The sequence below is a fragment of the Hyperolius riggenbachi genome, chromosome 4 (assembly GCF_040937935.1).
Source record: "Hyperolius riggenbachi isolate aHypRig1 chromosome 4, aHypRig1.pri, whole genome shotgun sequence".
In the NCBI taxonomy this organism is placed as follows: Eukaryota; Metazoa; Chordata; class Amphibia; order Anura; family Hyperoliidae; genus Hyperolius; species Hyperolius riggenbachi.
In genome coordinates this window covers 478,170,039-478,198,032 of record NC_090649.1, presented here as the reverse complement: position 1 = coordinate 478,198,032, position 27,994 = coordinate 478,170,039, and the positions used below count along the sequence as shown (strand labels likewise).

The 27,994-nt window shown below is 46.1% G+C and overlaps 1 protein-coding gene across 1 annotated transcript in view; it reads left to right on the top strand.

The window, feature by feature from the left end:
- LOC137504866 (spermatogenesis-associated protein 7 homolog) overlaps nucleotides 1-23,657 on the top strand; it is a 220,918-nt gene extending 197,261 nt beyond the window's left edge. Inside the window, exon 10 of the mRNA XM_068233460.1 lies at nucleotides 23,176-23,657. Within this exon, the coding sequence (XP_068089561.1) occupies nucleotides 23,176-23,345 (170 nt within the window). The 3' untranslated portion in view covers nucleotides 23,346-23,657. The remainder of the gene's footprint in view (nucleotides 1-23,175) is intronic.
- The last annotated feature ends 4,337 nt before the right edge of the window (nucleotides 23,658-27,994 follow it).

Sequence of the window (27,994 nt, the reverse complement as noted above, 5' to 3'; positions counted from 1 at the left end):
CACCTCCTAAATATTGCTACACATTACACACAACGCAACCTGTGCACTGTGAATGTCGCACAGACTTTGCATTGCTGTGCGTTAGTCTGCGTTGTAACATTTTCTAACATGCGACTTTAACGTCCCACTGTGAAAGAGGCCTAAACCGAAGAAGACAAAATATCTCCTATGAGAAAACTCAAGAGAAATGGAATATATGTAATAAATTTTTTCTCCTGCGTTTTCCTCTAGGTGATATTTTCAAAGTTATGAATAAAATGCCTTTTAAACCACCAGCTAGCAAGAAAATACTCAATACTGTGTATAATTTCAATTACTTTTTGGTGCTTTTTCAGTTGCTACTAGGAGAAACTCGGGAGACAAAGTTAATTGCACATGGACCGAACTCAATTGGAACTGGCCCATTTTATTTATAATGTGAAAACGTGAATTGAAGGGCCAATGTCTGTGGTTACTTGCATTTATCCATCTTTACGGACTATACAATCAATTAAATGAGTCCACCGAGGGACACAGATCTCCTGCTAAGGTCACTAACCAAAAACACAGATTTGAGGGCAGGATGTACTGTTCAGCCTCTCCATTCATGAATATGGGAGGAAGATCTAATGTCTCTGTAGCCTGGATATCCGCAATCTCACGTCTCATATTAGCATTTCATATTTGCTATTAATGCTGCTGCTGATTAGAGTATTCATCTCCACTTTGTTTACCCTGATGTGCTCTCAGCCTGCGGACCTAAAAACTCTTCAGTTCCAAGAAAAAGAGACTTTTTATAGCTGTAAAGAGAAACTCCGACCAAAAATTTAACTTTATCCCAATCAGTAGCTGATACGCCCTTTTAAATGAGAAATCTATTCCTTTTCACAAACAGACCATCAGGGGGCGCTGTATGGCTGATATTGTGGTGAAACCCCTCCCACAAGAAACCCCTCCCACAAGAAAAGTTTGAACTTTTGACAGTTTCCTGTCTGTGAACCTTGTTGCATTGTGGGAAATAGCTGTTTACAGTTGTTTCCAACTGCCAAAAACCAGGCAGCAGCTACATCACCTGCCAAATGTTCACTGGAGTTCCTCTTTAAGTTTAAAGAGGGATTGTCAGCCACAAAATGAAATTCCATTTACCTACTGCTCTGTGGTTATTACGCAGCCTGCAACCTTACCCTGCATTGCAAGCACTCCAGTCTAATCAGAAATGTTTCTTCTGTAATAAATCGTATCTGCCAGTCAGCCTGGCTCTATTTTTGCCATTGCCAAGGAGAAGGAATCTTGTCATCTCCCCTCCCACATTCCTGCTCCTCACTGATTGGCTGAGGGCTGTTCAGTGAGCTGATGAAATCTGATCTATGCTGTGCTCACATGTGTTTACAAAGCAAACTAGCTATGATAGTGCAGTTTCTAGGATAAAAAAGTAAGAGAGGAAATGACATCAGCATTGGCTTCAGCCAGAGGGAATCAAGATGGCAAATGCCAGGAACAGAATTCTCTTTACTTGCTACATAAAATTCACTGAAATCAAAACGTGAACAGAACAATTCACATGGGTGTCCGCAGAAAAATTTCCGGGGGGGGGGGGGCAAAAAGTAGGAGGATGAAGTGATGCTGCCGAATAATGGGTGTGGTCATGGACCAGAATGTGGGTGTGGTCACAGGTGGTGCCAAATTTACATGTACTTGGCAATGGTGGGACATTAGACTAGGACAGTGGTGGCGAAATTTTTGGAAGCCGAGTGCCCAAATTGCAACCCAAAAGTCACTTCTCTATCGCAAAGTGCCAACACGGCAATTTTAACTAAATACAAACGTTTTACCTTATATATGAACATTATGGAAAATCCAAGTTTAAAATAAACTGTGAAGATAAACAATTTCATCCATCCTACTCCTGAAAAATGTATTCATCTTTTTAGAACCTCCCAGTTTTAATTTTCCGTTTTAAAAAGCTAAGAAAGTAGGTTAATTGCTATTGTCTCATATGATGATGATTCAGCTTTTCCCATAGTCTCGCAGTTAGCAATCATGTGACCCCCAACAAGACAAATTCAACAATCATGAGGCCCCCATCAAGACAAATTCAACAATCATGAGGCCCCCAACAAGACAAATTCAACAATCATGAGGCCCCCAACAAGACAAATTCAGCAATCATGAGGCCCCCATCAAGACAAATTCAACAATCATGAGGCCCCCATCAAGACAAATTCAACAATCATGAGGCCCCCATCAATACAAATTCAACAATCATGAGGCCCCCATCAAGACAAATTCAACAATCATGAGGCCCCCATCAATACAAATTCAACAATCATGAGGCCCCCAACAAGACAAATTCAACAATCATGAGGCCCCCAACAAGACAAATTCAGCAATCATGTGGCCCCCATCAAGACAAATTCAACAATCATGAGGCCCCCATCAATACAAATTCAACAATCATGAGGCCCCCAACAAGACAAATTCAACAATCATGAGGCCCCCAACAAGACAAATTCAGCAATCATGAGGCCCCCATCAAGACAAATTCAACAATCATGAGGCCCCCATCAATACAAATTCAACAATCATGTAACCCCCAACAAGACAAATTCAGCAATCATGAGGCCCCCAACAACATACCTCCCAACTTTTTGAGATGAGAAAGAGGGACACTTAAGCCACGCCCCTGCCACACCCCTGATCACGCCCCCGTCACACCCCTAGTCGCGCATACGATAAAGATTTCATAAGAAAAATATGTTGTTTTATAATTCAAAGCACACTGGTCCTTTCTATCCTGGTTCATTTTCCTTCATATTAACATTTTAAAATTAGTAATATATCAATTTAAAGGATGGGAATAAAGTTTACAGTCAATGAAACATATTTTTAGTAGATAAATATATAGATTTACATAGAAAGAGGGACAAAGTCCTGAAAGAGGGACAAATGAGGAGGAAAGAGGGACAGAGGGTCAGGGCTCCCAAAGAGGGACAGTCCCTCCGAAAAAGGGACAGTTGGGGGCTATGCCCAACAAGACAAATTCAGCAATCATGAGGCCCCCAACAAATCATGAGGCCCCCAACAAGACAAATTCAGCAATCATGAGGCCCCCAAGACAAATTCAGCAGTCATGAGGCACATAAATAAACAGCATTTCACATAAATAGGCAGAATGCCCCCTTAATATGGTAGACACCTCTCACCTGGCTTCTAAATTCTCCTCTACTGGCTGCTGTGCTTGGCTGGCCTGGAAATACTGTTTTTGGCTGGCTTGGGGATGATGTGTGGGCCGAAAGGCCTGGCAGTGATGCTGTGGCCTGGCTGGCGGTGATGCTGGGCTGTCCTGGCTGGTGCCTGGCGGTGATGCTGGGCTGTGGCTGGATGGAGTAAATGCTGGCCTGACTGGTGGTGATGCTGTGGCCTTTTTGGCAGTGATTCTGGGCTGGTTGGCTGGTGGTGATGCTGGGCTGGGTGGCCTGAATAGTTTAGGTAGTGACAGGGCCCACAAGTTTAGGTAGTGACAGGTGCCTCCTAGTTTAGTTAGTGACAGGAGCCCCCGAGTTCAGGTAGTGACAGGGACCCCACAGTTTAGGTAGTGACAGGGACCCCACAGTTTAGGTAGTGACAGGGACCCCACAGTTTAGGTAGTGACAGGGACCCCTCAGTTTAGGTAGTGACAGGACCCCCCGGTTCAGGTAGTGACAGGGACCCCACAGTTTAGGTAGTGACAGAAGCCCCCCAGTTTAGGTAGATATAGGAGCCCCCCAGTTCAGGTAGTGACAGGGACCCCCCAGTTTAGGTAGTGACAGGAGCCCACCAGTTCAGTTAGTGACAGGAGCCCACCAGTTCAGGTAGTGACAGGGACCCCACAGTTTAGGTAGTGACAGGGCCCCCCAGTTTAGGTAGTGACAGGAGCCCACCAGTTCAGGTAGTGACAGGGACCCCCCAGTTTAGGTAGTGACAGGAGCCCACCAGTTCAGGTAGTGACAGGGACCCCACAGTTTAGGTAGTGACAGGGCCCCCCAGTTTAGGTAGTGACAGGGTCCCCCCGGTTCAGGTAGTGACAGGAGCCCACCAGTTCAGGTAGAGACAGGGACCTCCCCTCCAGTTCAGGTAGTGACAGGGACCCCCAGTTTAGTTAGTGACAGGAACCCCCCAGTTCAGGTACAGGTAGTGACAGGAGCCCACCAGTTCAGGTAGTGACAGGAGCCCACCAGTTCAGGTAGTGACAGGAGCCCACCAGTTCAGGTAGTGACAGGGACCCCACAGTTTAGGTAGTGACAGGGCCCCCCAGTTTAGGTAGTGACAGGGTCCCCCCCGGTTCAGGTAGTGACAGGAGCCCACCAGTTCAGGTAGAGACAGGGACCTCCCCTCCAGTTCAGGTAGTGACAGGGACCCCCAGTTTAGTTAGTGACAGGAACCCCCCAGTTCAGGTACAGGTAGTGACAGGAGCCCACCAGTTCAGGTAGTGACAGGAGCCCACCAGTTCAGGTAGTGACAGGAGTCCACCAGTTCAGGTAGTGACATGGACCGCTCCCCCCTCCCCCCCCCCCCCGTTTAGGTAGTTACAGGTGCAGCCGGTAGGAAAAGTGGCGAGGAAGGGGGTACTTCTCCCCCCCTTCCCTCACCTTGGGGCTCACCCTTTGTCGGTCCCCCCCTCCATAATTAAGCGGGCGGCAGTGGAGCGGAACACTTCCTCTATTGCCTGCGCGAGAGGGAGATCTGTGCATCGCTGGTCTGACGTCATGACTAGATCAGACCAGTTACGCACAGAATCTTCCTCGCGTGCAGGGAATAGAGGAAGTGTTCCGCCGCCGCCTGCCGCTGAATTATAGAGGGGGGAGCGAGTAAGGGGGGCCCCAAGGTGAGGAAAGGGGGGGAGACGTCCCCCCTTCTCCACCACTGTGCCTGCTGCTCCCCCTTCACTGCGCTGAGTCGGATGGGGATTACCGAGGGGCGCTGCCACTGATTCGGCCAGGGGGGGGGGCAGTGGGCGGCCAGGGGGAGGCAGCCGCCCCAATTTACCCGGTGTGCGGACACCCGTGACAATTCATCTGTTATGTAAGTAGTTATCTACTTTATATATGTGTTTTTTATCCTGCCCCTGTTGCTCTAAGGAAATGTGTTTGAGATCTGTCAAGGCTGCAGAAGATGATCATTATTGTTGGTCAGTAGCATTGATCGAATAGTTGATTCAGAACACTATTTACCACTGGATCATTATAGGTTATTTTCCTCTTATGGACCAGAGCAACTTTTACATTTCAACACTCCTCCCCTTCATTCGCCAATAACCTTATCACTACTTATCACACCTAAATGATCTATACATTGTTTTCTTTCTCTACAAATTAGGCTTTTTGTAGGTGATATTAATTTTAGTAATTACTTTATTTTTCTATGCAGTTTAAAGAGAAAAATAAGGGGGAAAAAACGAAAAAATACACAATTTCTCCATTTTCAACCACTATACTTTTAAAATAAACAATGCCAATGCTAATTTGGTGGGTGGTTTGTCGTTGCAGCTGGCGGGGTAAGGTTTCCGGAGGTTGGTGGTAAGATGGTTGGTAAGGGATTTGCACTGGTGAATTCCTCATGTTAATGTATACAGAAGTAGGTCACTGTGGGGAACCACGGTAGCCTGGGTGACAAAAAAACGAGACCAGGAGCCAAATGGTGCAGTATCGTAGGGTAAAATTAGATCAATATTACAAGAGTAGTTATACTCACAAAGGTGGGTTGCGGAACCTGCAACCACCGCATATCGCCTGCGGGGAAAACACTGTCCCTGCTCTGTACTCCAGGTCCTGCCAGAACCGGGTGGTTGCTCTCCTAGTATCTTTTCTAGCTGTGGATGGCACCACACTAGTGGGAAGGACACCTCCAAAAGTGGTGTAGTGGGCAATGAAGAAGGAAATTTTGGCACCCAGGCTGCAAACTGAATTCCCTAAGGAATTTTATTGACCTGAGGAAGCGGGCGGAGACCCGTGAAACGCATTGACTTTTTTAATTGTGCTTGAATAAAGCTTACCTGATATAAACTCTTGTTTTTCTGGGTTGATTCATCTGGAGAGGTAAGATACCTCATGTTTTTATTCATGTCTTTATAACGCATGCGCTAAGAGATATTTATTTTTGGGCACCTCCACCCTACTTCATTCCTCAAGTTAATGGGTGGGGTGTGTGCCTAGCACACTAATAACTATGCTGTGTTCCTTTTTTTTCTTTCTCTGCCTGAAATAGTTAAATATCAGGTATGTAAGTGGCTGACTCAGTCCTGACTCAGACAGGAAGTGACTACAGTGTGACCCTCACTGATAAGAAATTCACCTTTTTATCTCTTTCTTGCTCTCAGAAGCCATTTTCTGCTAGGAAAGAGTTTTAAGGGGCTCATACACTCAGCTGATTTTTGGCCGATAGATTGATATCGATTGATCACAAATCGATTGACCAATCGATCGATTTGCGGCCGATTTCGATCGATTTCAATCGATCTGGCACGTTGGAAAAATTTGGCTTATCTCTGGAGATGGCTTACCAATTTGCATTGGACCTAATGGAAATATGATGGCAACAAAATGCCATCAGATCAATTTTCAATAGATTTCATACTGAAATCTATTGGAATTCTGTTCCTAGTAAAAAATGTTTTTAAACACATCAGATAGAGCAGAAAATCTACTGATGATCTATCTGCTGCTAATCTAACGAGTGTATGGCCACCTTTATAGTTGGAATTTCTTATCAGTGAGGGTCACACTGTAGTCACTTCCTGTCTGAGTCAGGACTGAGTCAGCCACTTACATACCTGATATTTAACGCTTTCAGGCAGAGAAAGAAAAAAAGGAATACAGCAAAGTTATTTGTGTGCTAGGCACCTAGCATTGTGTGCTAGGCACCCATGTCTATCTCATCATGTCACATGTCACCTCGGGTGTCCTTTAAGCAATACCAGTTGCCTGGCTGTCCTGCTGATAGTGCTGCTCGGATACTCCTTTTCAAAATCCGAATAGATTCGGATCCGGATACCCAGAAATCCGGATCCGAATCGGATATCTGAATCCGAATTTTTCGGAATCCGAATAGAATCGGCTATCCGAACCCAGTATGTCTGATATCTGCCCGGATTCGGATATCCGAATAGAAAACCAGAAGTGGCCTTTAAATTGCTTCTAAACCGGTTTTTAGGGTAAATTAGGCATGTAGCATCATGTTTGTTTAAAGGGAAACACTAATTGATGATGTGGAGACTTTCCCCCCCCCCCCCCCCAAACATGGCTGAAATTAACATCAGGACTAGGTTTCAGACAGCGGTCGTGCAGCCTACATTGTGTCCAAAGTCCAACCGCACAACTGAGACATGACAGTTTTTAGGCCGGACACCTCCAGCAATTGTGTTTTGGGTTAATGATAGGTGGTATCAGTGGCCTGTGGCACCCTGGTGGTGGGATCAGCACAGGCAGCAGGAGCAGGGCAATGCAGCAGCAGCAGGTGTAATGTGTGCCAGGAGCATGCTGGACATGGCACGTGGTACGTGTATGTGGCACGTAGCATTGGTGGTACCACGGCTGTAAAAAAATTGTGAACCAGGCAGCTTAGTTAGTAATAGTTAATCAGGAGGAGCCAGGAGGTTGTGGTGGTGGTGGTAAAGGGTGGTAAGGCAGCCATAGTGATTCCCAGCCACTTCATGTCCCCCTCTTGCCAACAACAGGGAAAGACTCGCCCAACAGGGTCTGGCGGCGGTTTTTCCTTGCACGGTAAGCGATGGAGGGAGCAGAGGAGGCCACTGAGGACTGGCTGCCTGAACAGGCCTCAGTGTCGGCAGGAGTGGCAGAGGGGGTTCTGGTGCTCCGAGTCTGACCACTGCCAGCGCCAGCTTGCTTCAGCCACATCATGTGTAGAGATGTCGCGAACCTCCGATTTTCGGTTCACGAACCCCGTTCGCGAAATTTCGCAGAAAGTTTGGTTCGCGCGAACTTTCGCGAACCACAATAGACTTCAATGGGGAGGCGAACTTTAAAATTTTGAAAAAATTCTGCTGGCTAGAAAAATGAAGGAAAAGATGTTTCAAGGGGTCTAATACCTGGAGGGAAACATGGTTGAGTGGAATACACATCAAAAGTCCCAGAAAAAAATCTGGATTTGACACAAAGCAGTGTTTTAAGGTCAGAAATCTCATTGAATGTTCAATTGCAGGCCTACACTGCTTTACAACATCAGGCAGTGTATTCCTCCCTCACTCACTCCCTCCTCCCGGAGGGTCTTATCTTTCAGGGAATTGTAGGAGTTCAAAAGCCAGCTTACATACCTTGGCCAGGAATTGAACCCAGGTCTCAGTACTTAGTAGGCAGCTCTCTTCACCACTATACCACCACCAACACTACATGCTGAAGCCAGCCTAGCATATACCATTATGATATATCTAAGAGAAAAATGAGCTTGCTTAGGGAATTAGATAGCAGCCTACAGAGCGGTAGGCTAGGGTTCAATTCCTGGGCCTGGCCAATGTATGTGAGTTGGCTTTTGAAATCCTACAATTCCCTAAGCAAGCTCATTTTTCTCTTGGATATATCACAATGGTACATGCTAGGCTGGCTTCAGCATGTAGCATTGTAGTGTGTTGTGTTGGTGGTAAAATGGTTAGGATAGCAGCCTACAGAGTGGTAGGCCTGGGTTCAATTCCTGGCCAATGTGAGTTGGCTTTTGACATCCTACAAATCCTTAAGCAAGCTCATTTTTCTCTTGGATATATCATAATGGTACATGCTAGGCTGGCTTCAGCATGTAGTGTTGGTGGTGGTATAGTGGTGAAGAGAGCTACCTACCAAGCACTCAGACCTGGGTTCAATTCCCAGCCAAGGTATGTAAGCTGGCTTTTGAAATCCTACAATTCCCTAGAAAACAAGACCCTCCGGGAGGAGGAAGCAATATAAGGAATAACAATCAGCCTAGGAGCAAGCTAACAAGCCTAACTAAGCTTTCCCTAGCAGAGTCTGTCAGCAGCTGTCCCTTAAGTAATTACTGAAGGCAGACGAGAGAACCTTGTATTTTATAAGGGGGGGTTCCAGGAGTGAGTGTAGTCTGATTGGCGACAATGTGCCTGCTGACTGTGATGTAGAGGGTCAAAGCTGTGCTCAATGGAGCATTATGGGGGCGAATCGAACTTCCGCAAAAGTTCGCCGGCGAACGCAAACCACCTAAAGTTCGCCTGGAACCGTTCGCGGGCGAACCGTTCGGGCCATCTCTAATGATGTGGGGTACTTGTACTTTATTAAAATCGGGGGTGGGGGGCTGGCCAGGGTTCCCTTCTGTGATTGGGTGCTATGGCTTAGGCTGGGAGCCCTCTGATTGGCTCAATGAGCTCAGGAGGTGCTGGCCAGGGTTCCCTTCTGTGATTGGTTGCTAGGGCTTCTGCTGGGAGCCCTCTGATTGGCTCAATGACGTCATAGACGTCATCTCCATGGTTACAGTACCCGGATTCGGATATCCGACCTAAGTATCCGCCCGGATTCTGGATTTCAGATAGATATCCGCATTAACACGGATAGCGCTATTTGGATTTCCGCAGATATCCGGAATCCGGATTCGGATAGTGGAAAAAGTTCGGATTATCTGGGTAGTTCGGATATCCGGAATCCAGATGAGCAGCACTGTCTGCTGATCCTCTGCCTCCAATACTTTTATTTATAGACCCTGAACAAGCATGCAGCATATCAGATCTTTCTGACGTTATTGTCAGAACTGTCAAGATTAGCTGCATGCTGGTTTCAGGTGTAATTCACACACAACTGCAGCAAAATAGATCAGCAGGGCTGTCAGGCAACTGGTATTGTTTAAAAGGAAACAAATATGGCCACCTCCATAGTCTTCTCACATCTTTTTTCCTTTAACCCATTCGCCTTCCGTCGTTTTCACTTGAAAAATGTTCACCTCCCATTCATTAGCCTATAACTTTATCACTACTTATCACAATGAACTAATCTATATCTTGTTTTTTCTGCCACCAATTAGGCTTTCTTTGGGGGGTACATTTTGCTAAGAGCCACTTTACTGTAAATGCATTTTAACAGGAAGAATAAGAAAAAACCGGAAAAAATCATTATTTCTCAGTTTTCAGCCATTATAGTTTTAAAATAATACATGCCTCCATAATTAAAAGTCACGTATTGTATTTGCCCATATGTCCCGGTTATTACACCGTTAAAATTATGTCCCTATGTATGGCGACAATATTTTATTCGGAAATAAAGGTGCATTTTTTCTGTTTTGCATCTATCACTATTTACAAGTTTAAAATAAAAAAAATATAGAAATATATCATCTTTACATTGATATTTAAAAAGTTTAGACCCTTAGGTAAATATTTACATGTTTTTTTTTATATTAAACATTTTATTTGGGTAGTTTTGGGAGGGTGGGATGTAAACAATAGGTTTAAAATGTAAATGTGTGTTGTTTTAATTTTTTTTTACTTTTGGTTGTAGTATTACTTTTTGGCCACAAGATGGCGGCCATGAGTTTGTTTACATGACGTCACTCTAAGCGTAACACACACTTAGAGCGACGCATGGGGGAGGTAACAGCCAGAAAAGGCGAAGCTTCCGAGAGAAGCTGTCGCTTTTTCAGCGGGGGAGAGGAATCAGTGATTGGGCACCATAGCCCGATTCACTGATTGCCTGGCTAACGAACCGCGGGCCGGGAGCGCGCGTGCACGCGCGCGATCGGCCGCGGGAGCGCGCATGGTTCCTGGACGTAGTTTCTACGTCCAGGAACCAAAATAGGTTAAAGAAAAACTGTAGCCAAGAATTGAACTTCATCCCAATCAGTAGCTGATACCCCCTTTCCCATGAGAAATCTTTTCCTTTTCACAAACTGATCATCAGGGGCCTCTGTTTGGCTGATATTGTAGTGAAACCCCTCCCACCGTGTGATGTCATGACCATGGTCTTGACAGTTTCCTGTCTTTGAACCTCGTTGCATTGTGGGAAATAACAGCTGTTTACAGCTGTTTCCAACTGCCAAAAAAACAAACAAGCAGCATCTCCTTCCACTGACATCACCTGCCAGCAGTACAAATGTCACCATGCGATAAATGTCAGAATGTAAATCGGGGAGAGGAAAGATTTTACAATGGGCAAACACTGACTAAATCATTGATACATAATTATTGTAAAAATGAAGCACTTTTTTTAATACATTATTTTCACTGGAGTTCCTCTTTAACCACCCATAGATGAGCTTGGATTGCTGTTTGGCGTTTATCTTTCATTTTGGGCGGCTTCTTACGTTTCTCAGCCGCTATAGAGAAAGATGCCAATATTCGGGGCCCCCTCCCAGCAGGCCAAACATTTACAGACGCCTTTATTTCCCGCCGCTCAGATTTACCCACAATTAGCACTTCCCATGAATGTTTTACGAATTTAATTATGCAAAAAGATCATAATGTGCATGGTACATAGGACAGAATCCCCACCAGGTCTGCGGGGACGCGGATAGCGAGCGGATGGACGAGAAGCCGGCAAACTGTGCGCAGCGGCGGAAAATGCTCAGAGCACGAAATGTAATATTAAAGAAATTGTTAAAATTATGCTCCGCTGCCAAATGTGAAGCGCTAAATTATGCATAGCGGCGCTCGCGTCAGCAGCGGCCCCGGCGAGAGAACTCTGACGCTGGAATTATGGGATAAGGTGGCCTCGGAGGACTAGAAGGAAGGAGGCGTATTCCCCGTGCGACTGGCTCGACCCTGCTTCGGTTCCTGCACAAAAAGACCATCGTTCTCCTGACTCCGTGTACCAATCTGGCCTGATTCATTACAAGGCCTCCCCAGAGATATCCGGGCATCTGCAATGGGGATATCAGACGTGAGCCAGCAGATTTGTCTGGATTTCGTTTATTAAAAAAATGGCACTAGTCTAGTTTAGGCGACCCAGCAGGAAACCTCATAGGGAGATTCCACTAACTGATTGGGTGGGCAGCAAACTCTCGAACTCCCAGGCTTCAGATTGCAGTAGTTTATGCCCACACTCTTCAGCCAATCACAGGGCTTCATGCTGTAGAGGATGCTGTAATGGGATAATTATTACCGATGAGGTTTCCTGCTGGGTCCCCTAATCTAGATTAGCACCATGGGGGGCTGCTGTACATGGATGTTACATATGTAAGAGGGGACTGCACATGGAGTGGGAGGGGGCTGCTGTACGTGGATGTTACATATGTAAGAGGGGGCTGCACATGGAATGTGAGGGGGGCTGCTGTACGTGGATGTTACATATGTAAGAGGGGGCTGCACATGGAATGTGAGGGGGGGGGGGCTGCTGTATGTGGATGTTACATGTGTAAGAGGGGGCTGCACATGAAATGTGAGGGGGGCTGCTGTATGTGGATGTTACATATGTAAGAGGGGGCTGCACATGGAATGTGAGGGGGGCTGCTGTACGTGGATGTTACATATGTAAGAGGGGGCTGCACATGGAATGGGAGGGGGGCTGCTGTACGTGGATGTTACATATGTAAGATTGGGCTGCACATGGAATGTGAGGGGGGCTGCTGTATGTGGATGTTACATATGTAAGAGGGGGCTGCACATGGAATGGGAGGGGGGCTGCTGTACATGGATGTTACATATGTAAGAGGGGGCTGCACATGGAATGTGAGGGGGGCTGCTGTACATGGATGTTACATATGTAAGAGGGGGCTGCACATGGAATGGGAGGGGGGCTGCTGTACGTGGATGTTACATATGTAAGAGGGGGCTGCACATGGAATGTGAGGGGGGCTGCTGTATGTGGATGTTACATATGTAAGAGGGGGCTGCACATGGAATGTGAGGGGGGCTGCTGTATGTGGATGTTACATATGTAAGAGGAGGCTGCACATGGAATGGGAAGGGAGCTGTTGTAAATGGATGTTACATATTTAAGAGGAGGCTGCACATAGAATGAGAGGAGACTGCTGCACATGGATGTTACACATGGAAGAGAGGGCTGCACATGGAATGGGAGAGGGCTGCTGTACATGGATGTTACATATGTAAGAGGAGGCTGCGCATGGAATGTGAGGGGGACTGCTGTACAGGATCTTCTCAAAAAATTAGCATATTGTGATAAAGTTCATTATCTTCTGTAATGTACTGATAAACATTAGACTTTCATATATTTTAGATTCAAATACACACAACTGAAGTAGTTCAAGCCTTTTATTGTTTTAATATTGATGATTTTGGCATACAGCTCATGAAAACCCAAAATTCCTATCTAAAAAAAATAGCATATTTCATCAGACCAATAAAAGAAAAGTGTTTTTAAAACAAAAAAAGTCACCCTTCAAATAATTATGTTCAGTTATGCACTCAATACTTGGTCGGGAATCCTTTTGCAGAAATGACTGCTTCAATGCGGCGTGGTATGGAGGCAATCAGCCTGTGGCACTGCTCAGGTGTTATGGAGGCCCAGGATGCTTCGATAGCGGCTAGGGTTGCCAGGTCGGCTGATGGAGAAAACCGGACAGGGGGTGGAGTTAGGGGTGGAGTTAGGGGCGGAGTCAGAAGCGCACTTTTATGTAGAGTGGGGCTAAGCAATGGGCTTTTTTTTAAAAAAATTTATAGTATTTATATCGCACTGACATCTTCTGCAGCACATTACAGAGTACATAGCCATGTCACTAACTGTCCTCACCAGTAGTACTGGTCCAGTGCACATAAGAGACAGTTTTTCACCAGTAACTGCACATAATGCTGGGTACACACGGTGAGATTTCCCGTTCGATTTGCGGATCGATTTGATTAAATCAAACATGTTCGATTGGATTTCGATCGTTTTTTTCATGATAGGTATGCAAAATCGACGGAAAAAACGATCGAAATCCAATCGAACATGTTTGATTTAATCGAATCGATCCGCAAATCGAACGGGAAATCTCATCGTGTGTACCCAGCATAAGAGACAGCTTTTCACCAGTAAATGCACATTATAAGAGACACCTTTTCGCCAGTAAATGCACATAATAAGAGACAGCTTTTCCCCAGTAAATGCACAAGAGACAGCTTTTCACCAGTAAATGCACATAATAAGACACAGCTTTTCACCAGTAAATGCACATAATAAGAGACAGCTTTTCACCAGTAAATGCACAAAAGAGACAGCTTTTCACCACTAAATGCACATAATGACAAACAGCCAGTGTTCCCAGTATATGTAGCCAGGGATATATGTGCCCAGTATATGTAGCCAGGGGCTATATGTGCCCGGAATAGGTAGCCAGGGGCTATATGTGCCCGGAATAGGTAGCCAGGGGGTATATGTGCCCAGAATAGGTAGCCAGGGGCTATATGTGCCCAGAATAGGTAGCCAGGGGGTATATGTGCCCAGAATAGGTAGCCAGGTGCCCCCCGTAACCCCCCCCCCCACCCGCAGGAGGAGAACAGTGCAGCAGAGAGAGAGCTGGGAGCAGCGGTGGAGAAGGGGGGCAATCTCCCCCCCCTTCCCTCACCTTAGGGTGCTCTCTCTCCCCCGCTGTCTCCTCCAATATGATGTGCAGGCTGGCGGGTGGCTGTGGGCGGAACTTACCTCTGTGTCGCAGGCGCCGGAAGTTCGGGTCCCGCAGCCGCTGAGATTCGACTCAAAAAAGATCCGGATCAAAGATTCGAATCATTCATGAGCCGGACAACACTATTCAGACTGATTAGTGTTGTCCGGCTCATGAATGATTCGGATCTTTGATCCGGATCTTTTTTGAGTCGAATCTCAGCGGCTGCGGGACCCGAACTTCCGGCGCTGGAGCGACACAGAGGTAAGTTCCGCCTGCAGCCACTCGCCAGCCTGCACATCATCCTGGAGGAGACAGCGGGGGAGAGAGAGCACCCTAAGGTGAGGGAAGGGGGGGGAGATTGCCCCCCTTCTCCACCGCTGCTCCCAGCTCTCTCTCTGCTGCGCTGTTCTCCTCCTGCGCTGCGGGGGGGGGGGGCGGCTCTAAACCGGACAACTTAATTATCCGGTTTAGCATGCCTTTTTGCACCGGACACAGCGCACAAAAACCGGACTGTCCGGTGTAAAACCGGACACCTGGCAACCCTAATAGCGGCCTAAAGCTCATCCAGAGTGTTGGGTCTTGCGTCTCTCAACTTTCTCTTCACAATATCCCACAGATTCTCTATGGCAGCTGTGCCCAACCTACGGCCCGTTTCTGTGGCCCGCGCGGTGGTGTCCTGCGGAGGGGGAGAGGATCGGGTGGTATTGCGTAGTTATAGTATCGGCGTAGTCCCGCGCATACACCAGCGTGTGCTCCGTATTCAGCCTGATTCCTATTGGAGGAAGGTTCCTGCAGTAACCAATGAGCGAGGCTTTCTAACTATCCCAGCGCTACCCGGGGCTGAATACGGAGCACACGCTGGTGTATGCGCGGGACTACGCCAGGCAGGCCACGTGTGGGTAATTAGGCCTCTGTTCCTCCTCAGCAGAGCTGACAGCCTCCTCAGCCAGCACACTACAGGCTGGACTCTGATACCATTGCTGCATTAATCTGCCCTGTGCATACACCCAGGTACCGTACTGGACTCTCATACCATTGCTGCATTAATCTGCCCTGTGCATACACCCAGGTACCATACTGGACTCTGATACCATTGCTGCATTAATCTGCCGCAAACTTCTCATTAAGAAAATGTGCATCAAATGGTGAGTACAACAATTCTTATATTGTCGTTTTCTTTCCATTTCCAACACCATGTTAACTGTTACTAGAAAAACGTTAAAAGTTTTACATCGAAATTTTGTATGCATGTGTTCCGGCCCTCGAGATTTTTCTTGATTTGAAGTTCGGCCCTCGGGTCAAAAAAGGTTGAGCACCACTGCTCTATAGGATTCAGGTCAGAAGAGTTGGCAGGCCAATTGAGCACAGTAACACCATGGTCGGTAAACCATTTACCAGTGGTTTTGGCACTTTGAGCAGGTGCCAGGTCGTGCTAAAAAATGAAATCTTCATCTCCATAAAGCTTTTCAGCAGATGGAAGCATGAAGTGCTCCAAAATCTCCTGATAGCTAGCTGCATTGACCCTGCCCTTGATAAAACACAGTGGACCAACACCAGCAGCTGACATGGCACCCCAGACCATCACTGACTGTGGGTACTTGACACTGGACTTCAGGCATTTTGGCATTTCCCTCTCCCCAGTCTTCCTCCAGACTCTGGCACCTTGATTTCCGAATGACGTGCAAAAGTTGCTTTCATCCGAAAAAAGTACTTTGGACCACTGAGCAACAGTCCAGTGCTGCTTCTTTGTAGCCCAGGTCAGGCGCTTCTGCCGCTGTTTCTGGTTCAAACATGGGTTCATGCTTCCATCTGCTGAAAAGCTTTATGGAGATGAAGATTTCATTTTTCAGCACGACCTGGCACCTGCTCACAGTGCCAAAACCACTGGTAAATGGTTTACTGACCATGGTATTACTGTGCTCAATTGGCCTGCCAACTCTCCTGACCTGAACCCCATAGAGAATCTGTGGGATATTGTGAAGAGAAAGTTGAGAGACGCAAGACCCAACACTCTGGATGAGCTTAAGGCCGCTATCGAAGCATCCTGGGCCTCCATAACACCTGAGCAGTGCCACAGGCTGATTGCCTCCATGCCACGCCGCATTGAAGCAGTCATTTCTGCAAAAGGATTCCCGACCAAGTATTGAGTGCATAACTGAACATAATTATTTGAAGGTTGAATTTTTTTGTTCTAAAAACACTTTTCTTTTATTGGTCTGATGAAATATGCTAATTTTTTGAGATAGGAATTTTGGGTTTTCATGAGCTGTATGCCAAAATCATCAATATTAAAACAATAAAAGGCTTGAACTACTTCAGTTGTGTGTATTTGAATCTAAAATATATGAAAGTCTAATGTTTATCAGTACATTACAGAAAATAATGAACTTTATCACAATATGCTAATTTTTTGAGAAGATCCTGTATGGGGATGTTACACATGGAAGAGGGGGCTGCACATAGAATGGGAGGGGGGCTGTTGTACATGGATGTTACACATGTAAGAGGGGGCTGCACATGGAATGGGAAGGGGGCTGCTGTAAATGGATGTCACATATGTAAGAGGGGGCTGCGCATGGAATGTGAGGGGGGCTGCTGTATGTGGATGTTACATATGTAAGAGGGGGCTGCCCATGGAATGGGAAGGGGGGGTTGCTGCACATGAATGATACACATGGGAGAGGGGGCTGCACATGGAATGGGAAGGGGGGTTACGGTACTTGGATGTTACACATGAAAGAGGCGTTTGCACATGGACTGGGGGGGGGGGGAGGGGGGGTGCTGTACATGGATCATACACATGGAAGAGGGGGCTGCACATGGAATGGGAAGGGGGGTTGCTGCACATGGATGTTACACATGGAAGAGGGGGCTGAACATGGAATGGGAAGGGGGGTTGCTGTACTTGGATGTTGCACATGGAAGAGGGGTTTGCACATGGACTGGGAGTTGGGCTGTTGTAAATGGATGTTACATATGTAAGAGGTTCTGGCACATGTAAAGGGAGTCACAGGAAGGTGGCCTAGCAGCGTAAGGCGTATAAGTCCAGTCTTGTCTGTGTCTGGTTGGATTGATATTATTATATATCGCTGTTTAATTGGCACTTTGCAGTGTTTCATTATGGACTTTAGACCTCGGGGACAGTAGAAGGGAATTACTGCTGTGCCACTTGTGATGCTATCTGAGCTGCACTGTACTAATAATTTCTTCTACGGTGATTAATTCAGAGAGTGATGTGATTTGTCTGATGTGGAATGCTTATTAATGTCATTCTGCCGTAATTACTGCTGGATGTCGTGTGGCCCCCTCTTGTACTTCGTTTTTTGATTCCGTCTCCCTGCTTCAAAAATCGCCAGTCCTTCCAGGGGATGAAATAGACGGTAACTTAAAACATAACTCCACCTCTAAGTCATTTTTTTATGTGACAATAAAGCAAATTGGGGTTTATTTATTGGTGCTGAATAAAAAGATCTAACAAATGTGGACTAGGGTTTGCAGCCCTGCATTCTCTGCATTCTCAGTGATGTCACTGGTCTCTAGTGAGCGGATAGGCTGCATTCTCAGTGATGTCACTGGTCTCTAGTGAATGGACAGGCTGCATTTTCAGTGATGTCACTGGTCTCTAGTGAATGGATAGGCCGCACTCTCAGTGATGTCACTGGTCTCTAGTGAATGGACAGGCTGCATTTTCAGTGATGTCACTGGTCTCTAGTGAATGGATAGGCCGCACTCTCAGTGATGTCACTGGTCTCTAGTGAATGGATAGGCTGCATTCCCAGTGATGTCACTGGTCTCTAGTGAATGGATTGGCTGCATTCTTAGTGATGTCGCTGGTCTCTAGTGAATGGATAGGCTGCATTCTCAGTGATGTCATTGGTCTCTAGTGAATGGATAGGCTGCATTCTCAGTGATGTCACTGGTCTCTAGTGAATGGATAGGCAGCATTCTCAGTGATGTCACTGGTCTCTAGTGAATGGATAGGCTGCATTCTCAGTCATGTCATTGGTCTCTAGTGAATGGACAGGCTGCATTCTCAGTGATGTCACTGGTCTCTAGTGAACGGATAGGCTGCATTCTCAGTGATGTCACTGGTCTCTAGTGAATGGATAGGCTGCATTCTCAGTGATGTCAGTGATGTCACTGGTCTCTAGTGAATGGATAGGCCGCATTCTCAGTGATGTCACTGGTCTCTAGTGAATGGATAGGCTGCATTCTCAGTGATGTCACTGGTCTCTAGTGAATGGATAGGCCGCATTCTCAGTGATGTCACTGGTCTCTAGTGAATGGACAGGCTGCATTATCAGTGATGTCACTGGTCTCTAGTGAATGGATAGGCTGCATTATCAGTGATGTCACTGGTCTCTAGTGAATGGATAGGCCGCATTCTCAGTGATGTCACTGGTCTCTAGTGAATGGACAGGCTGCATTTTCAGTGATGTCACTGGTCTCTAGTGAGCGGATAAATCACATTCTCAGTGATGTAGCTAGTACAGAGAAAAATAACTTATACTCTGCCTGTGGATTATTTAATCTATTACTGAAGGGGGAGGGGAGGGGCACAGTTTGCTGCCAGGCTAAAACAACACATCAAAAGTATCAAAATGTAATTAAAGACTGCAGTGATTTTTTGGTTATATTATTTTCATGTGTGATAATTGCAGCGTAATTAATCTTGCGTTTCACATTTCCAGTACAAATTTCTCTTTAATAATAGTACTGGGAGGAATCACGCGTGGCATCATTTGCAGAGCGCAGTGTGATCTTCAGCTAATGAGGCTCCTAATAAGCCGACTTGTACAGTCAGTTGTGTTCCGCTTCCCAGAAACGCGTAAGCTAAGTGCTCTGTGATTTCCACACCTAAAGCAGCTTGATTACAGGCCGGGGCAGTGCCAGCGGTTTGATCTATACGCACCAGGTCCGCTGCTGGAAGGGAGGGGGGGGGGGGGGGGGTGGTTGGCCGGGGCAGTGCCGGCGGTCTGATCTGAGAACACCAGGTCCGCTGCTGGAAGGGGGGGGGGTGGAGGCCGGGGCAGTGCCAGCAGTTTGATCTGTGTACACCAGGTCCACTGCTGGAGGGGGGGGGCGGGGTAGTGCCGGCGGTTGATCTGCAACAGGAACATGGACCACGCTGGTGAAATTTTTATCTCAGCGCTCCTGGCTTCATTTCCCACTGATACAAATTAATTACCAATTCTGTTTTTTACTAGGCTAGTGGTATGAAACATTTACACTGCTGCTGGAACAGGGTGGTCTAAGTAAACAGTGTTACGGGCTTGTGGTGGCCAATAGAGTAAAGGCATTCTGTGATACCTACGTCATGTTCTAAATTTATCCTTAAAGTCAGTGGGAATCGTTATTTAAAAAAAAAAGCCAGATACTTAACGACTTAAAGCCAATGGGTACTGCTGTAAAAATCAAAAAGTCAGATACTCACCTAAGGAGAGGGAAGGCTCGGTCCTAATGAGCCTTCCCTCTCCTCTCCCGGTGCCCTCAGTGCTGCGCTGGCTCCACCGTTCGCGTCCGCCGCCGCAGGGACTTCGGAGGTCTTCGGGAGCACTTGGGCTTCTGAAGACGGGCCGCTCCATACTACGCACGCGCGATTGCGTCATAGAGGGCGCTCGCGCATGCGCAGTGTGGAGCGGCCCGTCTTCGGAAGCCCGAGTGCTCTCGAAGGCTTCCGAAACATCCCTTCGGCGGCGGAAGTGGCAGTATTTGACCGAACTGGTCGAATACTGCTACGGGGGATCCTGTGCGGGACCGGGCACCGGGAGAGGGAAGGCTCATTAGGACCGAGCCTTCCCTCTCCTTAGGTGAGTATCTGACTTTTTTATTTTTAAAGCGGTACACATTCACTTTAAGTCTATCTGGACGGATATATCCGTCCAGATAGACTGTGCAGCTGCCGCTGCCTGAGACGCGCTCCCGCTGCTGCTGTTATCAGTGAATAATTCCCATTCACCAATCTAAGTCCCCCGCAGAAAAAACGACGCTTTCTAATCAGAGAGCGCAGTATTTCTGCAAAAATATAAAAATAAATTACAGCCTCCTTATAGTTCCTGGTAGCGTGATCGTATGCTCCAGGACTTTTTTGACTGTGGCCATCTTGTGGCCAAATAGTAAACTACACCCACATACATTTTTTTACATTACATTACAAAAAATAAATAAAAATTACAATAAAAAAAAAAAAAACAACGTAAATAGTTACCTAAGGGTCTGAACTTTTTAAATATACATGTCAAGAGAGTATCTTATTTTTTTTTTTAAGTTATAAGCTTGTAAATAGTGATGGACGCAAATTGAAAAAAATGCACCTTTATTTCTAAATAAAATATCGGCGCCATAAATTGTGATAGGGACATCATTTAAACGGTGTAATAACCGGGACAAATGGGCAAATAAAATAAATCAGTTTTAATTACGGTAGCATGTATTAATTTTAAACTATAATGGCCAAAAACTGAGAAATAATGATTTTTTTTCCATTTCTTTCTTAGAAAAAAATAATTCTTAGCAAAATGTACCACCCAATGAAAGCTTAATTAGTGGCGGAAAAAACAAGATATAGATCAATTAATTGTGATAAGTAGCAATAAAGTTATTGGCGAATGAATGGGAGGTGAACTTTGCTCGGATGCATACGATTTTCGACACTGTAGGCTGAAGTGGTTAAAGGGATACTTAAGCCTGCCGGAAAAAAAGAGATTCACTCACCTGGGGCTTCTACCAGCCCCCTGCAGCCGTCCTGTCCCGTGCCAGTCCTCAACGATCCTCTGATCCCCCGCCGCCAGCTGGTTTCTTTTCACAGACTCTGAGTCGGCAGGGCCACTGCGCCTGCGCAACCCTGGCAATGCGTATCCTTGCACGCATTGCCGTCTGCAAGAGCGTCCTGCACAAGCGCAGTGGCCTGGCGAAAATGAAACTAGCTGGCAGCGGGGGACCAGAGGATCGTTGAGGACCGGCGCAGGACAGGACGGCTGCAGGGGGCTGGTAGAAGCCCCAGGTGAGTGAAACTTTTTTTTTTCCGGCAGAATTAAGTATCCCTTTAAGCAGACGGAAGGTTCTCGGTCCTACAGAGCCTTCCTTCCCCTTTCATTGCAGCGGCAGCTCCTCCATTTGAATCCTCGGCCACGGGGGACTTCAGAATTCTTCGGGATCTAAGTCTTCCCAAAGACAGGTGGCATGAGTGCGCGTGAGGGGCACTTCCGCATGCGCAGTATGGAGCACTCGGGCTTTCCGTAGCCTCCCTTTGGCGGCGAAGACAGCAGTATTTGACCAAATTGGTCGAATACTGCTATGCGGGAGCCAGCGCTGGACTGGGGACTGGGAGAGGAGAGCGAAGGCTCTATAGGACCCAGAGCCTTCCCTCTGGGTATCCGGCATTTTTTTTTTTACAAACAATTCCCATTGACTTTAAAGGGTAACTGAAGAGAGAGGTATATGGAGGCTGCCATGTTTATTTCCTTTTAAGCAATACCAGTTGCCTGGCAGCCATGCTGATCCTCTGCCTCTAATACTATTAGCCATAGCCCCTGAACAAGCATGCAGCAGATCAGGTGTTTCAGACTTTAAAGTCAGATCTGACAAGACTAGCTGCATGCTTGTTTCTGGTGTTATCCAGACCAGCAGGGCTGCCAGGCAACTGGTATTGATTAAAAGGAAATAAATATGGCAGCCTCCGTATACCCCTTACTTCAGTTCCCCTTTAACCATTTATGCCGCGCGGATGTGAGCCTCAAGTCCGCAGCGGCAGCTACTACAGCAGCAGGGATGTGTGGATTTTAATTACGGTAGCATGTGGGATTTTACAACTATAATGGCCAAAAAATGAGAAATAATGATTTTTTCCATTTTTTTCTTAATTATTCCCGTTAAATTGCATTTAGAATACAATAATTCTTAACATAATATACCACCCAAAGAAAGCCTAATTGGTAGTGGAAAAAACAAGGTATAGATCATTTCTTTGTGATAAGTAGTGATAAAGTTATTGGGGAATGAAAGGGAGAAAAGCTGAAATGGGAAAATTCCTCTTGTCCATAAGGTAAAAAATTACCAGCGGGCTGAAATGGTTAAAGGACTCTCGAGGTGACAAAAAAAAAAAAAAGAGTAGATTTACTTACCTGGGGCGTCTTCCAGACTCTAGAGATCATTTGGGTCCCTCGCCGCATCTCTCGTCTTTTCCTGTCTCCGCTGGCAGCCTCTAAGGATGGCTGACTCCCAGATGGGTCAGCGTGCACAAACCAGCCCACGTCATCGTAGTACTGCGCAGGCACAGTACCCTCCTGGTGATATGGGCGTGCATGCCCAGAAGACACCGACCCCTCAGGGTGTCGGTGGTCTTCAGAGGCTGCCAGAGGAGATGGGAGCAGCCCCAGGTGAGTAAAAGTCCTTGCTGGATCTTTAGCAACAGCTGACCGACCCCCTATTCACCCCACCCACCAGAATCTGTTCCATCATACACTGCACATGGTCCCTCCTCCCCCCCACCATATATAGACGTGTCACTAGTCTCTAGGTTGGTAACAGCATTTGATTTGAAGGTTTCCCTGAGGGTTTGAGGCCATGTGTACAAGGATTTAGACTACATGGGGAGAAAGGGCATAGTAAAAAAAAAAAAAAAAATAGAAATGGACTTTATAATGACTTCTGCTGTCACTATATTTCCAGGCAACCAAGAAGAGACTGGTGCAAGAGCTGAGAGAGGAGCTGGAGAGGCCGGAGGAGTTGGACTTCTCCATCAGTTACACAGGGGCTCTGTATGGCCCAGGGAATGTCCCTCTGCACGGGGCAAGCTCATCTCTCGAGAGGATGCTACACAGTTACACTGTACCATATGAACACTCCATCCTATACTATTAAAGTGGACCTGAACTGTTTTGCACAGGACAGAAGGAAAACAGAGAGAAATGCAGCCTGTATGTATTTAGAGCATTCATGTCAAATCTGGCCTTCAAGTGGTTTCCCCTCTTTGCATTATGTTTGACCCTCTCTAGACCACCAGGGAAATTACTTTGGAGGTGAATCCCTAGATCACCAGGGAAACCATATGGTTGAGGTAGGGGGAAAGCACTAAACACTAGGGAACTGCCCACATCCCAAAAACATACAGATAAGTTAATTGGCTTCCTCTTAAAAGACTCTGAAGCGAGAATAAATCTCGCTTCAGACCTGCTGAAACGCCGCTATCCCGCGGCTTAACGGGGGTCCCTTCACCGACAACCCCCCCCCGCAAAATCAACGACCAACTTGGTCGTAGATTTTGCTCTTCCTGGAGGCAGGGCTAACGGCTGCAGCCCTGCCTCACAGCGCGTCTATCAGACGCGCATCGCCGCCTCTCCCCCGCCCCTCTCAGTGAAGGAAGACTGAGCGGGGCGGACGCGCGTGAGGCAGGGCTGTGGCGGTTAGCCCTGCCCCAACCAGGAAGCGCTCCCCCGCTGCACGGAGGGGATTTGGGGGATCAGGGACCCCCGTTAGGCCGCGGGATAGCGGCGTTTTAGCAGGGGCACACATGCCCCTGCTATCTATGAGGTCTGAAGCAAGATTTATTCTCGCTTCAGACTCTCTTTAAAGCGGAAAGTAGATAGGATTAATATAAAGTTTCACTTACCTGGGGCTTCTGCAAGCCCCCAGCAGCCGTCCTGCCCTGCGCCGGTCCTCCACGAGCCTCCGTTCTCCCGCCTCAAGCTGCTTTTGGTATCGCCGCCGGGCCACTGCGCGGCTCTGGCCACGCGATTCCTTTCTTCGTGTTCCAGTCCAGTAGCGCAATTGCAGATGGGAACGCGTAGAAAGATACGCTTGGCAGGGCTGCACTGGCCTCAACTTACAAGTCGAGGAACAGAGCGACGGCGGGAGAACGGAGGCTCGTGGAGGACTGGCGCGGGACAGGACGGCTGCTGGGGGGGGCTTGAAGATGCCCCAGGTAAGTGAAACAGTTATCCTATCTACAGTTCCACTTTAAATTGGCCGTAGACTACAATACATACTCTACACGATACATACAGAGACATGACTATGGTAGGGACTAGATTGTGAGCCCCTCTGAGGGACAGTTAGTGACAAGACAATATACTCTGTACAGCGCTGCAGATGTCAGCACTATATAAATACTAAATAATAATACGGGAGGGTGGGGGCCACTAGACACCAGGGAAATGTATAGAGGAGGTTCACTAAACACCAGGGAACTGTATAGGGGGACCACTAGACACCGGGGAACTGTATAGGGGTTGGAAAGGAGCCATTGGAATCCAGGGAACTTTAAAAGGGAGGAAGGTGGCCAGTAGACTGAGGCTGGCCTGCGACTTGGGCCCAGTGTTCAGTTTTGGCCCACTTTGTAATTGAGTTTGACACCCTGATTTCAAACATTTAACCCCTTATCTGTGACTAATCACAACTGTAATTTGATCTATCAGATGTGTCAGCTGACTGCCACGGCAGAGCAGCTATTTTGTAAACACAGGATGTTAACCCTGTCTGCTTTCATGAAAGCAGGAAGCAGTCACTGCAGATTTATTGCAGGATTTGTAGCAATGAAATGTTTTTCTTCAAAAGTTACAATGCTGTTGCTTACTTTTTGGAGCAGAGTGGAAGTTCAAAGTTCAGGTCCACTTTAAAAGTATCAGTTCACTGGCTGTATAGAAACCAGCGATGGTCAGTGACATGCTGATCATTCTGGGTTGATGCAAATGTTATGCAGCTTGGCATCAGACTGACCAAGTCCACTTCCTGCTGATTTTCATAGGCTCAGTCCTAAATATTATGCTACAGTTGTCCTGTGAGCAAACAGACAATGGCCTCAATTCACTAAGCTTAACTCCTGTCTTTAATAACTCTTCTGAGCTGTTTTACAGTTATCACCATGGTGATATCATTGTGATAACTGTAAAACAGTTCAGAAGAGTTATTAAAGACAGGAAGCTTAGTGAATTGAGGCCAATATTTCACCACTATGTATGATCAGTATATCTGCTTTACTCATTCACATGTGTGGTGTGTGTGTGTGTGTAGAATTTTGAGTACTTTCAAAGGCAATATAGTAACATTACAGTATTCACAATTATATATACAGTAAAAAAATGTGTACACTATATTTTATAATTAAATATCTCAGTATATTAAACTGGTATTCTGTGTGTGATGAAATATGCTCTTTAGTAGAAAAACTTGCAGCTGAATCAGAGATCTGCAGGAGGCCAAACTATCTCATGGATGAAGCCATGGATGAGGTGAGATGTGCTGCCGCAGCACCTAGTTATACACTCTGCCGCTACACTTTATACATGCAGAGCAGAGGGGACACGAGGGCAGAGAGGGGGGCACAGGGGAACAATGCAGGGAGTCCCTGACCTCAGGGCAATTCAGTGGTTTGTATAAACAGGCATCCATGAGTTGGGAACTCCTTGTCTTTGCACGTTTTCTCCCCATTTTTGGGATAGAAAAAGTGCATCTTGTATTCTGAAAGATACGATATTTAGCAGGTTGTGCAGCGGGGCCTTTACTTCTGATCCCGGAATAATGCTGTGCTAAAATCACATCCATGTTGTAAAAAAAAAACAAAAAAAACATTATTGTGACCTCCAATGACCACTGACAGGCCGAGATTTACCATATATACTCGAATACAAGTCAACCTCGTGTATAAGGCGACTCCAATATTCAACCTTCTTAAGCAGGAATTTTTATTGACTCAAGTATAGGTCTACCCAGCAAAGTTAAGCTGCACTTGAGGCCCAGGAGGGGTTAATGACTGCACTGCATACAGTATTGCAGCCATAAACCCCTCCTGTCCCTTAAAGTGAACCAGAGATGAAGCACCCTCATGTATTTTACCATATATATCAGTGGGAACAATAGCAAAAAAACACCTACCCTGCTCATTGTTTCATTCTTCAATGCTCAGCCTGCTTGTTATCAGCCCTGATAAAATCCCCAACTGAGCATTCAGTCTGGCTTTGCTCAGGGATCATTATAGCTGACTCTGTCTTCTCAAGCCCAAGCCTGCCCCCTTGTGGCTCTGCTATAATGACTCAGCTATAATGATTCCTGAGTATTTTCTCTAATGTTCCCACTGATATATATGGTAAAATACATGAGGGTGCTTAGTCTCTGGTTCACATTAAGTGCAGCCAATACTTCCTCCAGGCCCCCAAGTTCTGCAATTATTCACTGCCTTTTACGCAGCTCAATATTTGCCCCTTTCCTTGTTAATTATTGTGTCCAGGACTTTCAGACCTGTGTTTTCTTGGCATTTCCTTTCCTCAAAGTTGCTTCAAATGGGAATGTCACTATTAGTACACACATTACTCAGTGTTGCCCTTGACTAGTGTATAAGTCAACCCCTGTATTTTTATGAAGTGCACCAGACCTAAATTTCTAGACTTATACTCGAGTACTCTAAACTTAAAGGGAAACTGAAGTGAGAGGCATACAGAGATTTGACATATTTAAACAGTACAAGTTGCCTGGCTGTCCTGCTGATCTTCCTGGCATCAGCAGAGTCTGAATCACACACCTAAAACAAGCATGATGCTAATCCAGTCAGAAACTGACATGCATGCTTTTGTAGAGTCTACGGCTAAACAAATTAAAGGCTGTGGGTCAGGATGACAGCCAGGCAATCTGCATTGTTTAAACACTTCACCTCCAAGGGTTTTCCCCCTTAAAAACCAGAACAATTTTTCACATCCAGTGCTGCGTCCATTCATCTGCCAATAACTTTATCAGTACTTACCACACTGAAATGATCCAATAGCTTGTTGTTGTTTGTTTGTTTTTTTACACCAATTAGGCTTTCTTTGGGTGGTACTTTTTTTTTTTTTTTTTGCTAAGAATTATTTTATTCTTACTGCATTTTACTGGGGGAAAAATAAAATATCTCAGTTTTTGGCCATTATAGTTTTAAAATAAAACATTCTACTGTGGATAAAAGCCACACGTTGTATTTTCCCATTTGTCCCGGTTATTGCAACGGTTAAAATATTTCGCAAACTGCGCAAAAGGTGGATCAGCGCAACACCAGGCCGCCTCCGAATGGCCTCCAAATTAAAATTGTTTAAAATATTTCCCCAATACAAAAGTATGGCGCCAATATTTTATGTGGAAATAAAAAGTGCATTTTTTAAGTTTTGCGTCCATCACCAATTACATGCCCATAATTTAAAAAATAACAGTAAAATACCCTATGACATACATATTAAACTTCAGTCCCCAAGGTAACTTTTTTTTATTGTCTATTTTTTATTGCAAAAGTTTTATTGGGTATTTATGGAAGAGGGTGGGAGGTAAGGAGTTTATTTTTAATTATGTGTAGGTCTTTTTATTGAAATAAATGTATGTAGGTGCAGTTTTACTATTTGCGTGGACTTGTTACTTTCGTTTTTGTGAAGAATTGTGGCATCTCATAGATATGCCGGCAATCATTTGTAAATTAATGAATGGGGACTGCGCTCCCATTCATCTTTCCTCTAACGATCGGTGGCGGGATCAC